The sequence below is a fragment of the Polyergus mexicanus genome, unplaced genomic scaffold, assembly GCF_030449975.1.
Source record: "Polyergus mexicanus isolate NDT 795.1 unplaced genomic scaffold, iyPolMexi1.0 SCAF_17, whole genome shotgun sequence".
Lineage (NCBI taxonomy): Eukaryota > Metazoa > Arthropoda > Insecta > Hymenoptera > Formicidae > Polyergus > Polyergus mexicanus.
In genome coordinates, this window is record NW_027223337.1 from 3,653,708 (window position 1) to 3,672,881 (window position 19,174).

General features: G+C 31.8%; 1 protein-coding gene across 11 annotated transcripts in view; it reads right to left on the reverse strand.

Moving 5' to 3' along the window:
* The window catches only part of LOC138940618 (uncharacterized), a 191,057-nt gene that overhangs the window by 83,458 nt on the left and 88,425 nt on the right, over nucleotides 1-19,174 (reverse strand). For all 11 annotated transcript variants that reach the window (XM_070309673.1, XM_070309678.1, XM_070309677.1 and 8 more), the window contains 2 exons: nucleotides 14,845-14,939; nucleotides 14,313-14,442 (listed from right to left, as the gene is read on the reverse strand). In XM_070309673.1, the coding sequence (XP_070165774.1) occupies nucleotides 14,313-14,442; nucleotides 14,845-14,939 (225 nt within the window). The remainder of the gene's footprint in view (nucleotides 1-14,312; nucleotides 14,443-14,844; nucleotides 14,940-19,174) is intronic.

Genomic DNA, 19,174 nt, shown 5'->3' on the forward strand with positions numbered 1-19,174 from the left:
AGTAGGATATTAATCTTTAGAAAAATAGGGTAATTATGTATAAGGGAGCCACTCCCGATTTCAATAATTCTCACATATATTATCAACGTCGTTATTTTGAGTAATGTTATGAAGATTTTAATCTGCGCTGTTTGTTTGTTTAAAAGTTATTAGGAAAAAAAGTTTCATAAATGAAACATATTTTTTCGACACTGTGCATATTGTTACAAAGAATAATAACTATAAAATAATATACATTTTTATCTATTGTATTTAATTTATTATTCATTTATATATTTTCATTGATAAGATACATAATAGTCTTTATTTCAAAGAAAGCATCTAATTGGTTTTCACCATCGAATGTCTTTTTGAAAATGCTTTCCCATCCACACCACAATTGTGGGGTGAATCTCGTTTCGCGTTGTAAAGTATTGTATATGCGTGAACACTGTGGATTCCGCACTTATTTCTGATTTAAAACTAAAATTTGGTTTTGTACGCTACTCAAGGTAATAACCTTGACAACATATGTCAAGGTCAAGGTCATCGAAGCTGTCTGCCTTATACTACATAAAACCAATATACCAAATACTTCCTTTAGCGCTGACATTAAGTGGCAAATTTCTCAAACATTTTCTGTTTATAACTTTAATAAACAATGACCGTCGACTGAAATCTTCATAACATTACTCAACATGACGACCTTGATAATATATGTGAGAATTATTGAAATCGGGAGTGGCTCCCTTATACTACATAATTACCAAAAATAGATTGCTGTTTAAAAAAAGATCAGATTGATCTTAATATGACTTTGAAAATCGTTATCTATGGGGAATGTTCAAGTCACTATGTTATATCACCTTCAAAACCGTAAAATCTTTTTGTTAAATATTTTTCCTATAATTCTTATAATTGGTTTTCTAAATATTAAAATTAAGTTTTATTTTTAAAATAAAACATTGTGTATATTAAAGTCGACAATTATGTATTTGAAAATATCATATTAATGTAATTAATATAATTATTTTAATCTTTATTTATATTATTAATAAATTGAACACTAAAAATGCGCATATATTTTTTTAAGAGAAAAATGTGTTTTACATATATAATAACGGGAAATAAACATTTAGTAAATATGCATAAAAGATCTGTCATCACCGATTTAATCGCCACTTACAAGTAAACCTACCCAAGTATTACACTCCGATTTTTTTTAAATTTGGCACAAATGTAGAACTACCAAAAATATTTCACCCGTGTTTTTTCATTTGTGCCCATAAGCGGTTTTACGGATAGTTAATTACCCCTTCAATATTTAACCCTCTACCATTATAAATATAACAAACTGCATAAAAAACAAAATTTAATGCAAGATGCAGAAGTTTTTTGGATCGCTAATTATGAATGTAAAGTAAGATTTGCAAAATTATTTGTGTAAATAATAAAATGTTGAAACAAATCGGCAAAAAAGTTGGAAAAATATAGTATAATGACCATATGTTATAAGAGTTATTCGGGTAAGTGATTCTAAATATGGCATTAAATTTGTAAAATGCATTGTTTTACATTATTCAAACAGTAAACAATTTAAACAAATTAGCAACAGGATTAAAAAAAATTGAAGTGCTTTATAGTGGCTTAAGATATAGAGGATTTTTGGGTTGCTCATTATATATGTTATTAACACACACACCGCGCGCGCGCACGTACACACACGCACATTTTTCATTAATATTATTATTACATATTATATATATTATTTATTATTCATTTTTAATTTTATGATCTTTTGATGGTTCCATTTTTATTTTCTTTTGTAGGTTTTTAAAAATATTTTTTTCTTTTATATTTTTCTTATTCTTTCTTATTTTTCTTATTCTTTCTTATTCTTTCTTATCTTTTTTATTTTTATTCTTTTCTTTTATAACTTTTTTAAATATTAAATATTTATCAAAAAAAATAGAAATACAAAAGGAAATAAAAATATAAAATCAATAAAAGATCTTATATTCAATAAAATTAAAAAAAGGTAAATAATATATGTAATATGTAATAATAATATTTAAAAAATGTGCGTGCGTGCGTGCGTGCGTGCGTGCGTGCGTGCGTGCGTGTGTGCGTGTGTGCGTGCGTGTGTGTGTGTGTTAGTGACATGTAAGAGCAATCCAAAAATCCTCTATATCTTAAGCCACTAGAAAACACTTAAATTTTTTTTCAATCTTGTTGCTGATTTATTTAAATTGTTTACTATTTGAATAATTTAAAACAATGCACTTTACAAATTTACAGAGTTGGGAACGTTATTCTATAAAAGTAACGCGTTACCGTTACCGTTATTTTTTGTGAAATGTAACTCGTTACCGTTACTCGTTACTGATTTTAAAAAGTAACGCGTTACCGTTACGGTTACTTGGAAAGTAACGATTCGTTACTTTTTCGTTATGTTTTTGTTTTTTGTAATGCTAAAATAAGCTACTAGATTATAAAATTATTTAATAATCAATATTAAATGTAATAATCTATGTTACAATTAAAAACTCTAAATTAATCTCTATATAGCAAGCATTTTTTATATTAAACTTATTTAATGATTCTAATTTTTTATATTAATATCTTTACTTTTTAATACACTTATCTTTATAGAAATTTAAATTGTAATTTACAAATTTCAATCTTGTCGAAAATTTTATCAAACATTGTTTTTAAATATTGATAAGAGAAATATTGATATTATTAAGAGTATATTACAATATTTACTGTCAATATTGTAAAATCTATAATTTACATTACCATACATTTTCAGTACTGCCAATGACTATCAGAATGCAGCCTATGATAAAAGGCTACAAAATATTTTTCAAAAAATACATTTATTGAATAGATATAAGATAATAAAGAACCAAAAAATAACTTTAAAAGTAACGGCTAATTCGTTACTGTTACTGTAAAAATGTAACAACGTTACCGTTACCGTTACAAACAGAAAAAAGTAACAATCGTTACCAAAAAAAAGTAACTGTAACGGTAACGACGTTACAAGTAACGCGTTACTTCCCAACCCTGCAAATTTAATGCCATATTTAGAATCACTTATCCAAATAACTCTTATAACATATGGTCACTATACTATATTTTTTCAACTTTGTTGCTAATTTCTTTCAACATTTTATTATTTATACAAATAATTTTGCAAATCTTACTTTACATTCATAATTAGCGATCCAAAAAGCTTCTATATCTTGCATTAAATTTTATTTCTTATGCATTTTTGTTGTACTTATAATGGTAGAGGATTGAATAATGAGGGTTGAATATTGAAGATTAACTACCCGTAAAACCGTTTATGGGCACAAATAAAAAAATATTTTTGGTAGTTCTATATTTGTACCAAATTTAAAAAAGATCGTAGTGTAACACTTGGGTAGGTTTATTTGTCAGATATATTTTGTAGGGGACAGTGTTCTGAGTAATTTCCCGCACGAATCAAGTGGCGATCGGCATTGGTTTAGGAAATATAACAAATTAAAATTTCACGGTTTTAATGTTTTTTTTTTTTTTCAGGTATTATACAGTAATATTAGAAAAAGTGAAGTTTGTGTATGTTGTATTTGTTGTAGAATAGACATGGAAAAAGTGTTTGTTTGTTTATGGGATAGATACATGATCATAGATATTTTTTCAATAATCGGTTTCACCTATTTCTCGTAGTTTCTTAACAGCTTTCAACATGGGCTATATGAATTTCTAAGTCATGTCTCCAAAAATATTATTTATTGAATGCGTGAGCTTCACCAGCACTTCGAACAAATTCTAACTTAACCCAACCTAATTTTACTTTTAACACTGAAAATAGATTTGGATTAGGTTATATCTTCCGGAAGTGGAGCATCCAGGGGTGAGTGACGGAACCCGCTGTGTCCACACATACTTCACAACGTGAAGCGAGATCCAACCCACAATTGTTGTGTAGCTGATAAGTGTATGCGTGGACGTAGTCTCCACTCCTCTTACGGGGGAACACTCCACTTTCGGAAAATATAACCTAACTCAAACTTATTTCTGATTTAAAATTAAAATTTATACTTTTGCTTATGCTTATATTAATACGTTACAGTTTTTTAACGGATCGTGACCGCCACTTTTTTCAAGGTCAGGATCATTCAGAATGATGACCTTGACAATACCAGGTATATAAATATGAAACCGGAATTTTTGTATAGAAAATACACGTTTATTGTATAAAAATGATAAAAAATATTTTATTCGAAGTATTGCCCATTGCTAGCTATACATTTTTTCCATCTCTCTGACAATTTGTGGATGCCACGCCAAAAAAACTGTTGCTCCTTTGAGGCAAACCAGTCACCGAGCCATTTTCGTACATTTTCGTAAGAAATGAAGTGCTGCTCAGCAAGTGCGTGTCCCATCGATGCAAATAAGTAGTAATCGGATGGAGCCAAGTCTAGTGAGTAAACCGCATGCGAAAGTATTTCTCAACTAAACGCCTCAATCGTTTCCTTGACCGGTTTTGCTGTGTGTGATAGTGCATTATCATGAAGCAAAATCACTTGGTGTTGCCTTTTTTGATATTCTGGTCGTTTTTCACGCAAAGCTTGATTCAAATCGATCATTTGTTGTCGGTAGCGTTCAGTATTAATGGTTTCGCCAGGTTTTAGCAGCTCATAATAGATCACACCCTTCTGATCCCACCAAACACAGAGCATTTTCCGTCCATAGCGATTTGGCCTTGTAGTCGAAGTCGATGGTTCGCCTGGAGTTACCCATGATCTTTTACGCTTAGGATTCTCGAAATATATCCACTTTTCATCGCCAGTCACAATTCGATGGAGAAATGACTTTCTTTTGTACCTGGCGAGCAGCATTTCGCAAGGTTTTTCGGTTTTCCTGCTGTCTTTCGTTCAGTTCATGTGGAACCCAGTTTCCCATCTTCTGGATCTTTCCCATGGCTTTCAAACGTGTGGAGACGGCTTCTTGTGTCACGTTTAATTGATTCGCGAGTTGTTGTTGCGTTTGAGCGTCATCCTCATCCAACAATGTTTGCAATTCGCTGTCTTCAAACTTTTTCGGTGGTCTTCCACGTTCTTCGTTTCTCACGTCAAAATTGCCACTTTTGAATTTTTTTAAACCACTCAAAGCACTGTGATTTACCAAGAGCATGCTCACCGTAAGCTTCGACAAGCATTCGATGCGATTCTGCAGCAGTTTTCTTCAAATGGTAACAGAAAATCAATGCTGTCCGCAAATCGTAGTTTCCAGGCACAAAATTCGACATGTTCAACGCTATTAAAAACTATGCTGTTGTATGAAACTTGTATTGTTGTGAGTTGAAAATCTTTATCAGATGTCAAAACAAGAAAATGGCGCCAATGACGCGGTTTGACGGTAACTACATTGACAGCTAGGGCCATCTATGGGCAAATTCCGATTTCATATTTATATACCTGGTATATATATCAAAGTCAAGGTCATATATAAGTTTGTCCTCTTTCTGTATAATTACCTTGCAAACCTATGTGGAACAGTGCAACAATAGATCTTGTTTCATATCAAAACCGATTGTTGCTAACTTAGAAGGTCATAAACAGATTACGTACGTACAGGCGACGTACATAAATACGACTATTCCTAATATCAGTTTATAATACATAAAGAATAGCATTAAAATTGTGAAACTTTAATTTGTTATATCTCCTAAACCAATACCAACCGCCATTTGATTCTTGCGGGGAATTACTCAGAACATTCTCCCTTGCAACATATTTAAGTGATGATTAAATCGGTGAGGTGTAACCTTTTATGCATATTTATCAAAAATTTCTTCATGAAGATGTTCAACATAAGTTTTTATTTAAGTTTTTATTATATAAGTTAAACATTTGCAATGTGAATTTATCTGTTGAATAAACATGCGTATTATATAAACATTTTCATGAGGAATCACGTGATATGTGTACGAAGGTAGACGTGCCAAAATGAACTGTCAAGAAAAAACGGAATAAAGAGTAAGAAATTAACAGAAAGTGGACAAAACATCAAAACAAACGACGAGATACGCGAAAAAAATTAATTCTTGACTCGTAGAAGGAAAAAAGTAATGGAAAAACAAAAGGTTCGTATTAAGAGGTTAGAAAGGCACGTGGAAAATGTGAAGAGAAAAAAAAGCTGAGCAGAAGCGACTTCTATGAAGTGGCATCCGTCTCTTGATTATCCAATCAAGAGACGGATGCCACTTGCCGACAAAACAAGAATTATAAGCGAGAAACAGAAAGCAAGTGTAGGGGACAGGAAATATCAGGATATACAAATTACAGGGGAGAACAAAAAAAAAATAAAACTACACAAGAGAGGAAGACCCACAAAAGCAGAACAGCTTGCCAGGCTAAAATCAGATAGCCAATCCCCATCCAGTGCATATTTCGAAAGAAAAGGATCAGAGATGAAGGAGCAAAACATTGACAAAAATAAGCCCGGCAAGAGAATCAAAAAAATCCAGAAAAGTAAATTCATGACCAATAGGCACCGGAGAAAGCAGAATCAGGAAGAAAAAAACAAGAGCAAAGAAGCAAAAAAACAGAAAAACGAAGAGCAGCAAAGGAATCAAAAAGAGGAGACAAACAATTAGAAGATTTGATAAGGCTTATTACAAGCATGCGAGAAGATGTGAGAAGAAAAGCAAACAGACGAGAGCAGAAATGAGAAAACTGAAAGATGAATTAATTAGAAAAGAAAAAGACAGAGTGAATGAGAAGAAAGAAAAGAAGAAATAAACAGAAAACTGGAAAATCTGGAAAGAATGATAGAAAAACAATCAAACAATCAACTGGTACATAAAGAGAAATGAGAGAAAGAAGAGAATGAAAAAATAATATTGTAATCAAAGAATGAAAGATGCCAGAGAAAGAACATTTGATCGAAATAATGAAGTTTCTTATAGATCGATTAGAGATAGAAATAAGAATAAAAGATGCTAGATGGATAAAAGAAGGAAAGCAGGCAAAAGAGTGGTAATCGCCGAGCTATATTCCTGGGAAGCAAAAATAGAAATAATAAAGTAGAAAAGCAATTGAAAAATAACTGGAACAACAAATTCTTAAGTGGAAAGAAAAATATACAGGGTGTTTCAAAAATAGATAGCCAAATTTTAAGACCATATTCTACTCATTACAAGGATTTAAAAAAGTCATATAAATATGGGTCCGGAAACGCTTTCTTTCCAAGTTATAATAAACAGCAAAACATGGAAATGGAATGAGTGCAGGTAGATAGTAAAAGAAAAGGAAAACTTTCGGGAAGGACCAGTCAGCAGAGCAACAAGCAAATAAGCAGAAGATACCGACAAATCCCAAAAATAAGACATCCGAGGATTACACAAACAAAAAAGAAAAGGGAGGGAAAACTTTTGTGGCAGGTTTCTGGAACGTTGCAAGCCTGATTAATAAAGACAGGCAACTTTAGACATAGAGAAATACGACGCAATAGAGTTAGGTTAACGGAAACATGGATAAAAAACAGGGAGAAGTTGAAAGACAAACTGTCGAACACGTTTACATGAAAATACATTTCAGCCAAAAGAGAAAAAACGAGAGGAAGAGCGAAGGGAAGAATAATAACAGGCATAAGAAGAGGACTCGAGAAAGAAAAAACCACAAACGAGTCAGAGGAAATTCAAGAAAGAAAAGTCACAATAAACAAGACAGAATATCGGAATTTTAACAATGTACAGCAGAGATATAAAGGAAACAGTAAAAGAACTACAGCAGGCAATTCGCACCCCAGAAAACAGATAAATATTAGGTCAGTGGCACATAGAAAAACTTAAACGGTAAAACTTAAGATTTAAAAATTTCATCCATACGGAATTTTCAGCGTTGCTTATGTTTTAATATGGCTGCTTATGTTCTTGAATGTAATTGGTCGCTTTCCAGTCTTAAGTCTTACTGCTTACGTTTTTCTATGTGTCACGGTCCTTAGTCGGCAAAGACTTCAATGCAAAGATAGGAACTGAAGGCGCGATAAACTGAGAAAACAGTAAAAAAGAGATACAAAGGGAAACAAGGGACAAGATAAAAAACGCAGAAGAAAAAATAATATTGGAACTGATAGAAGAAGGAGGATGGAGCATTACTAAATGGAAATCTGGAAGGAGACGAGACAGGAGAATGGACCTGTGTAAATCCGCGCGATAACTCAGTAATAGACTATGGGATAATCAACGCAAAAGCAAGAGAAAATATAGAAAATTTTGTGGTTGAAGAGAGAATTGAATCGGACCACCTTTCGATAAGAACAGATATATACTCCAAAGAAAATGAACGAACCCAGACGACAATCAAGAAGAGACGTGCAGAGAAAAAAGAATATGAACAAAAGAGGGCAAAAGAAACTTCGCTAAAAAGACATATCTTTAACTACACAGAAAATAGACGAAATGGTAGAAAACTGACAGAAAAACTAAAGCAGTAAGTAAGAAGACAGTCAAGATTTGAAAATGGAGCATAGGAACCAATAAATAATGGGACAAGGAGTGCTTGGAGCTGAAAAGAGAGGCAAGAAGGGCATTAAAGAAATGGAGGAGAGGAGATGATAACAAAGATAACTATGAAAAAAAGAGAAAATAGTACAACAGCAAATATAAAGAAAAAAAAGGATGGCAAGAAAGAGAAGAGCATGAAATACAGCAAATCACTAATGAAAATCAAGCGTGGGAATATATCAACAGAGACAGAAAAAAAAGAACAAAGATCACAAAAATGATCAAGATAGAAAAATGAAGGGCTTATTTTATGTATTTATTAGAAAGGTTAGAAATCCCAGGAAATATCAACGAGATAGCAAGCAAGGTCGCAGAAACAGAAAAGAACAAAAACGAAATAACAGGAGTCGAAATACAAAGATAGACAGTCAAACTAAAAAACAAAAAAGAAAGCACTAGGAGAAGACAGAATTGAAAATAAAATATAGATAAATAGGAATAGGAAAATAATAATCAGAGACCACAAATAAACAGAAACTGAGAAAGATTATAAATAAGATATGAAAAAGAGAGAGGCTCCCTAAAAAATGGAAAGAAAGAATAATCGTTCCTATCTATGAAAAAGGTGACAAGGTGAATCTGAAAAATTATAGAGACATAACACTGCACAATAAGATTTATGCAATGATACTGGAAGAAAGATTGAAAACCGAACTAGAGAACAAATACATCATCCCAGAAATGTAAGCAGGCTTTAAATGAGGAAGAGATATAATATTTTTATATTGAATTACATCACAAACAGAGAATTAGTTAACGAGAAAGAGGGAAATCTACACCTTCTTCGCGGATGTAAAAGCTTTAAGCTTTTAATAAGATAGACAGAGAAGAACTGCGGACGGTAATGGAGAGAACAAAAATCAGCCGAAAGATCAGGGTAAGATTAAGCGAGATATATAGGAAACAAGGAACGTCGTCAGAGTGAACATACAAATTTTGGACAAATAAAGGGATAAGGCAAGGATACCCACTGAGTCCAAATGCTCTTCATGTTATATACAGACCTGGAAAAAAGAATGAGAAAAAGCCACGCAGGACGGATCATGATCGAACAAGAAAAATATGGACACTCGCCTATACAGACAACATGGTATTATTAACTAAAAGACCAGAGGAACTTAAGCAGATGATAAGCAGATTCCAAAAGTATCTAAAAAGGAAAAACTGACACTCAAAGCTAAAAAGTCTAAAGTCATGATATTCAAAAAAAGAAGAGGAAAGAGTAGAAGTGAAATGAAGAAAGACTGGAAGAAATCGAAGAATTCAAGTATCTACGGTTCTACTTCCAAAAAAGCAGAGGATATGAAATGCACATAAATGAAACAATCAAGAAAACAGTGATAACAACGGCATAAGTATGGAACATAGAACAGAATAAATTTGGGGAGGTTTGGCAGAAGAATAAAAATGTTCAAAAGCCTGGTGGAGAGCATTCTTCTGTATGCAATAGAAATATGGGGATGATGAGAGAAAGGAAAGATAGAAAAGCTACAAGAAAAATATACAAACGGACGCTAGAATTATACTTCAATACATATCTAATATGGCATATCTAATATGAGAAAAGACGAAGATAGACAAGATAAGAATAGAAGCGGGAAAAAAACACGGTGCGATACGAAGGAAAGACGAGAAAAAGGCAGACGAATAAAATAATCACGGAATGTTGGAAAGAGATACAAACCAAACAGGAAAAGGAGAAATCAAAATGGGAAAAAAAAACAGAGACAAATAATATAGAAAACTCGGCATTAACACCAGGGGAACAGGAAATGAAAACGCAGAAGAAAATAACTTCGAAAAAAAATGAACGGCTGCAAATCATAGAGAGCAAAGAATTGAACAAGAGAAAAAGATCGAGGAGGAAAGGTATTGCGCTAGATACAAAGAACTGAGAACGGAATTATACCAAGGTATCTACAGAAAAAAAAACAAGGAAAGAAAGCAGAGAATAATAGCAAGGTTCAGATGCGGAAATGAAGAGGAAGGTACAAATACTGGAGAAGACAGAAAGAAAGATTATGTAGATGTAGAATATGTGGCGACAAAAAGGAGACGCTAGAACACAGACATCTGATGAACGATTGCGAAGAGACACTAAAAGATAACAGAAATCTCACAGATATTTTAAAAGGCATTGGAGAAGATACAGATTGAATGAGAAAAGTGATGACAAAAAAAACAGGAGAGCCTTGTGGATTCTAACAACTTAAAATAGTATTAATAATAAAATAAAATAGTATTATAATATTTTTTCACATATTACAATTTCAGATAATCAACAAAAATTTTTTTAAAAATTCTTTAAAAATTTAAAAAGATAAATTAACAAAAAAAGCGGATATTTTTCCGAATGTGACCTATCGAATTAAGCATCGTGCTTGTAGGAACTTAAAAAAAATCAAAAACAAACAGGAAAAAAAAATTTCGGCCACGGCAAATTACGTGTTAATTTTTTTTCATATATTAAAATCTTACAAATTGACAAATACATACATTTACATAAGAACAGCCCCTTCAAACGTCAATGACAAATGTTGTCAAGTCAAGGTCACTGACCTGAGTATCCTCCAAAAAGATTTAAGCGTTGCTTGTTTTTTATTACAAAGTTATTAACATAACTTAATGTAACAAAAATTAACATAAAAATTATATAAAAAATATATATATAAAGTATACAAAAAAATACAAAAAGTACAAAAAATTAATAAAAAATAAAAAATCATAGGACGAAATATCTGCCACGTCCTCGTCGTTAGTTCCGGATGACGCTAAGTGCAGGAACACACTCAATTACAATGAAAATAATTAACTGATAATATTTCGAAAAACTTACGTATCAAATTACATGCAATCGAATACATGAGCGGGGGAGAAATGGAACCCACTGCGTTCACGCATATACTTTACAACGAGAAGCAAGGTCCACTTCACAATCGTGGGTGGGAAAGCGTATATATGGACGCAATGGGTTCCGCCCTCCCCCCCCCCCCATGGAAGGCTCCACTTCCGGGAAATATAACCTAACCCAAATCAGATTTTTATTTTAAATCAGAAATAAGTTTGGATTGGTTATTTCTTTTAGAAATGGAGCCTTCCCGTAGGAGAGAGGGACGGAACCTACTGCGTCCCTGCACTCCCACCCCCAAAAAATCTAACCCAATCTATGTCTTAGAATTGAATTATTACTTATAATAATAAAAATCGAAGAAATAATTTGCCGTGGCTCAAATTTTGGGTTTAATCTCTTTTCAACCTCTACTTTATATATAAAAAACCTCAATTTTTAAATCGATGAGTTACTTTCGGAAGAACACCCAAAGTAACTCCCATGAAATAAAACAAAAATTAATAAATGGGCTTGAGACGCAAATAGCGGATATTCGTACAATATATTCAAGTCATAAAATCATACAATATTACGCAAATATTTTAACGGATAAACCTTTGTAAAAACATTTTTATATAAATAACGATAACAAAAATCGCAAATCACAAAAAATAAATAACATAAATAATGAACGCAACGTTTCTGTCCTCAACTGGACTTTCTTCAGTGGTATGTAAATAAAAAAATAGAAAAAATACAAACGATCAAGTCTTCTCGATGAAATGAAAGCTGTTTAAGACATAACTCTGCGGCAGTGGAATGCTTTCATGTATGATATTGTGTAAAAATGCATCTAATAAATATAAAGAGCTATTAATGAAAGAGATTATGATTCTGAGTGGATGTTTTTGTTTGTGGATCTTAAGCAATCCATATACTCTTGGTAATAACAGAACGCTGAAATATAAAAATCTGTAAGTCTGAACAGAAATAAAATCGCGGTCCCTCCACCTCTCTAACAATTAATATACAATAAATCGAAAATAATTCTATTGATAGGATTTTGCTGAACAATCATGTACGTGTTTTTGTCGTTAAATAGCTCTTGCACTTTTATAATATAAGAAAATTGATTCATAGCAACTGTGATGCTATCCTTGTCTGTACGTCTAAATAGGATGTCAATGTTGTTATCGATAAAAATTTTTGTGATATCAAATGCAAATTTAAATTTTCTTTATCAAAATTGTTCAAAATATTAAAAAATAAAATTTAAATTTGCCGCATCTTACAATTTCGATTTTATGTCTGCTTCTGTTCGCCTTCTTGATCTCATTTGTTTTCATATGGGTTTATCTTCTGCGCCCGTTCGGCAGTTTAAGTTATGCTGCGAAGCGTTACTGTTATGTGAATTTCGTACACGGCTTTGATTTTACATGTTATGGACTTTCCATTGGTGAATTGCGTTTTTGTAAAACTATGAATTTACTTCTTAGTTCTCATTTTTCCACCACTATTAAATTTTCAAGCGGTTGTCTGACTTTAATTTTTTCTTTCGCAAGTTCTAGATAAGACTTTGTATTGGATAATGATTTTCGACTTATGCTGGCGTACCTTTGGAATGTCCATGACCGATAGCAATACATATTTGACACTTTCTGACTTTTTATTGTTTGACCATTTGTATTTTTTCTATTTTTTATTTATGTACATTAAAGAAAGTCCGGTCGAAAACAGAAACATTGCGTTCATTATTTATGTTATTTATTTTTTGCGATTCGCGACTGTTGTCATCATTATTTATATGAGAATATTTTCACGAAGGTTTATTCATTAAGATATTTGCGAATTATATGATCTTATGACTTTATTGTATGAACAATTATTGTATGAATAATTTATGGATACTTTACCGTCGACATTTTACCATCTGACATTTCATCACGCTACATTTCATTGTCTAATCCTAATCTGTTTCACAATGACACCTCTTCGCCCAACTCTTAGTACATTACAATTCATTTTACCGTTTTTCTCTCTCTCATTATACTTTACTTAATATTTACAATCACTAAAGTTACTATATTTTAAATTATCATCATGCGAAAACCCATGTAGAATCGTATAATTATAAATCTCGTTTCGCATCCAAAGCATCGGGCGATATGAGTTGAATCTCGCTTCGCGCAGAATCCACATGGAACTAGATCTCGTTTCACATCCAAATATACATAACAGATGGAACGTCGCAGACTGAAAAGTATTAACAAAAACATTACGAGTCAAGAAAATGTACTAATCTAAATGATGAGATGTCGGACGATAAAATATCGTGGAGGATGAAACATTGGACGATGAAATGTTGAACAGTAAAGTGGCGACGTACAAGTGTCTTGTAGACAAGTAGCACACGAATGATATCTACACGGACATCCGCTATTTACTCTTCAAGATCATTTATTAATTTTTATTAAAAAGGTAAAAATATACGCCAAGTATATAGAAAAGTATTCAAATCTATATGTATATGCAACAAATTTACACAAAAAATTGGTAACATTGTTAAAAAATTAACTCTTTAAAAACAGATACAAGATCAAAACAGCTGGCTAAGTAGTTGATTATATATTATTAATTTTTGATCAATTCTAAATAAATTAGGATTTCTTTAGTTATTTAGTAAAATATATGTATATAGGATATATATGTATAATAAGTCACATTTCACAAATTTCGTGTCGCCTCTTAGATACATTATAGCAGAGGTTGTTCTGATTGTAAGTGAGTAGTTCTCCGCAAAAATCAAGATAGAAACGACATTGGTTTAGGTTTAGGAGATACATATAACAAATTAAAGTTTGATAATTTTAATGCTTTTCCTTAAAATAACGATTGAGAACCATTAAATTATTTTAATTAAAAAGATGTATAAATTCTGACCTTTGTAATGGTATAAAATTGCGCGCGAGAAGCGCAACAATTCGGTAAACTTTGAAAGGCTGCAATAATTTTTGAGAGAATCGTTTCCAATTGCGTGAGAGGAACTGGCTTTCCTCCTGGAAAATAAAATCTAAAAAAAGATAACACTATTTTAAAATTACACAATTAAATGGATCAAGGCCGATCTTAAGCACAAGCAACTAATGCAATTGCGTAAGGCCCCGAGCAATAATGTAACTGTTTTTTAAAATTAAATTAAAAATATATTTTTTGAAAATAATTGTAAGTTTCTATAATAATTTTTATATCAACGAACGTTTATTTTTTTTGTTTTTTTTCCTTTCTATTCTACGTACACGTCCACGTTTTATTAATTATACTTTGTATAGACGCCCCGCAATCATTATTCGCATAAGGCCCCATGTGCGCAAAGACCGCTCATGAAATAAATATTCATACTATTCGCAATTGGATCAATTTGGCACAAGAATAAAAGCTTGTCAATACTTTTCAAAATATATTGTATACGAACCTTGGTATATAAACATTCCTGTTAGCCTTCACTTGTCTCTGCAAAGTTGTATGTGGCGGCAAACTCTTTTGTTGGGTCTTTTCTTTCGTGTAAGTCTAGAAAAAGGGATTCGAGCAATTTTTAAAACTATTTTATTTAAAAAAAGAAATAGATATCTATTTATAAAAAATACTTTTTATAAAAAATAAATAAATTAATAAACAGGATATCGAATTAAGGAAAAAATCAGGATTTTGCGTTTCGCGAGTTACTAATAACTTGTCTGAATAATCAAGGAAATGCCGATATCCTATTAGAAAATATTATAAGATTTTGAAGAATGCAAAGAGAGGCGATCAATGCATCTCGGTATGATTAATTACATCATCGGCTTTTGTATGACTGCTCTTACTCTCATATACAATAACATAATAACAAGACTTGCCTATTTGCACGAAAAGCCTTTACGCGTGCTAAATATCGATAAGCAAATTTCACGTTTTGAAAAGAACAATGCATATGACTCATATAACAAAAATTCACGTCATATTTTACAAAAATTTATTTATATTTTTTTAAATCTTTTGTTGCACATTTATAATCATTTTCCTCGCTAATTTATATTGTACTCCATTTTATACAATATTCGCTAATTTTATATTATATTAAACATTCAATTTATAAAACAAAAACATTTTTTAATTATATATGTATAATATAATCTATGTACATTGCGTGTATGTATGCTTTTTTATAAAAATCGTAAAAACATTGTTTCTTTAGTAGTTCAAAATTATTTAATTTTACATTCTTTAATGTCAGTATGTAATCTCATCAAATACATACGTATATAGGGTGTTTCATTTTAATTAATATAGTCGAATATCTGGAAATCAAGAAGTTTTTGAAAAAGAGATTTTAGAGAGACAAAAAAAGTCGAAATATTTCAAGGAGGACATAAAATGATGCTATTAGTTTCATTTTGGATAAAGGTCTCTCATGAGATTATTTCAAGGTCATCTTCATTTTTTTGAACGGAACCCACCCTATCTTATTTACATGAATTGATTCCTCGTAATATTCAACATAAATCGTTATAAGGATGGTATGGCCAAAGATTGAATAGTTTATGAGATAGTTTATACTTTAATGTGACATAATTTTACATAAACTATGAAATATCTTACGAAATATGTATTTTTCGATTACCTTATCTCAATGTTTTAAACACAAAATAATAAGAGAAATCAAATAGTGCATAGAAAATGCATAGTTAAAAAAATATGTAGTTGCTCGATGTAAATTCATATTTTGCCTTAACAACAATTATATTATTTTTACACCAATTAATTTCTCTTATTATTTTGTGCATAAGTATTAAGGTAAGATAATCAAAAAATAAATATTCTATAAAATATTTCATAGTTTAGGTAACGCTATGTCACATTAAAGTATAAAATATCTTGTAAACTATTTAATTTTTGGCCATACTATTCTTATCACTTTTTACACCAAATATTGCAAGGAACTGATTTATGTAAAAAAATTAGAATGGTTATATTTAAAAAAAAAATAAAGATTACTTTGAAATAATCTTGTGATCTTCATTCAAGATCAAACCAATAGCATCATCTTATGGTGACCGCGAAGTTGACATAACGTTCTATGAATTTCAAAAAATACTAAGAGTTATAATAACACTTTTCATAGTTCTACAATTCCTGATAAAAATTAAAAAGTGTTTCGCATTCCTTATATTAAATTAATATCGCCCAGTACGACATTTAGTGAAAATATGTCGTGCTAGTGATTTTCCGCAGTTTTAATGGTAATTATTGAGAGTTCTATAAGAGTTCTATGCATTAGAATTAATTCTAAAAAGAGTTCCGGTCATTAACTATTTTTTAAACAATTTTCGACAATTATCTCCAGCACGACACATACATTAGTGAAAATTTTTATCCGTGCACATTCACGGATTTGGAAAAAACGCTGTGTACTCTTTCATCAAATTACATTAAAAGATATGCCTGTAACTCCAAGAACGCATCTTTCATAAAGCGCAATTCTATAAGATAAGTGCACTTCTGTACAATCCACTTTATTTTTCAAAAAATACTTTATTGTAATATTTTAAAAAGCTCTCGAGGTAAATTACAAAAATATAAAAATAGAAGTTGTTATTTCAGAAATTAAAGGTGACCTTGACAACGCTACTCAAGGGTCATAATAATATTACTATGTAATGCGCCACATAAAACCCTACAACTTCTGTATGAAACATTTTTTTTGAAAATGAATATTTTCCGAGATATTAAGGGGTTTCCATACTTTTTCCTCATCGTGTATATATATATATATATATATATATATATATATATATATATATAGTGAGTCTCGATTGCGCACATTACCGATTAGACACGACAGTATTTCCCAATCGGACACAGACCCAATCGGACACAGGCTCGGTCGGACACAGTCCCGATCGGACACAAACCCAATCGGACACAATTCCGATCGGACACATATGGTTGCAATCAGACACAGGCCTGATCGGACACAGACCCAATCGGACACAATTCCGATCAGACACATATGGTTGCAATCGGACACAGGCCCGACCGGACAAAGGCCCAATCGGACACAGGCCCGACACAGGCCCGATCGGACACAGGCTCAATCGCACACAGTCCTCATCGCGAAGCTAGGTCCATCCTACAATCATTGTGTGGATGGGAAAATGTATGCGTGGACACAGTGGGTTCCGCTCCCCCCCCCCCCTACGGGAGGGCTCCACTATCAAAAAACTAGACACATAGGTTTGCGTTGAACCTCGCTTCGCGTGGAAAGTTGTAAACCTATGTGGAAACTTACTACGCATTAAAAAGTATATGCGTGCAGGCAGTATGTTCCGTCTCCCCTACGGGGGAGCTCCACTTCCGAAAGATATAACCTAACTCAAACCTATATATTTCTGATATACTGTGTCCGATTGGGATGGTGTCCGATTGTGTCTATGTCCGATCGAGCCTGTGTCCGATCGGGCCTGTGTCCGATTGCAACCATATGTGTCCGATCGGAATTGTGTCCGATTGGGTCTGTGTCCGATCGGGCCTGTGTTCGATCGGGCCAGTGTCCGATCGGGTCTGTGTCCAATTGCAACCATATGTGTCCGATCGGAATTGTGTCCGATTGGGTCTGTGTCCGATCGAGCCTGCGTCCGATCGGGATTGTGTCCGATCGGACATGTGTCCGATCGGGTCTGTATCCGATCGGGAAATATTGTCGTGTCCGATCGGTAATGTGCGCAATTGGGACGATCTCTATATATATATGTATGTATACTCAGAGTGCAATTAAATGATATAGCCAAATTTTTAGAAAACATTCTGCACACATAGAAGATGAAAACATGTTATATAATCATAAGTCTAATAAGGAAACGTTTCCAAGAGTTATGGTCCCTGGCACACAAATTAAGTGATTAAGGTAAAGTAATAAAAAATTATTTATTATTTTTAATTATAGAAATGATTCAGTTATAAATTATAAGAATATCGAGGAATAGTACAAGGAAAAGAAGTAATTTCTTCTAATTGATGTCATTTTGAACAAAATTAAATTATATTATGATTATCAAAGACAAATTGATAAGAATTTATTTTATAAATAAAATTTATTTTTTTCTTTTATAATATGAATTGGATGAATTGAAATAGGGAAATGATAATATAATGAATCCGACATCTTCTCAGTAACATAAATTTAGCTGACGAATTGGTGCAATCGAGCTTTAATATTTTAATAGTATAAATATTCTTTCTTAAACTTTTAATATTTTATATGCATTGCATTGTGTTCCAAATATATAGTACAAGATTTAATTTTTTTTTAAACATTGAATTATTTTATACAATGTCTGTTTTTTTATGCAGTTGAGTATTTCACATTAAATTTCAAACAATGAATATATATATATATCTGTTTTTTTTGATACTGGAATATTTTACATTAAAATGTTTGTTTTTTTACTCATTAGAATATTTCACATTAATATCTGTTACTTTTCTAAGCACTGCAGTATTTTGCATTAATTTCTACACACTGGACTATTAATACCAATTTTTTTTCTACGTATTATATTTTTATTTTATACAGTCTAGTTTTGTTATGCATTAAATATTTTAATTATAATAATATTTTAATACTGGAGTATTAATGCTTTTTTTTATACGCATTATATTTATTCTTTTATTTTCATGTTGTTTATTGTCATATTATAATCATCCTGCTCTTCCATATCAGATACATTCTCACGTCTTAAGATTCCTGTTGCGAATCAGCTTCT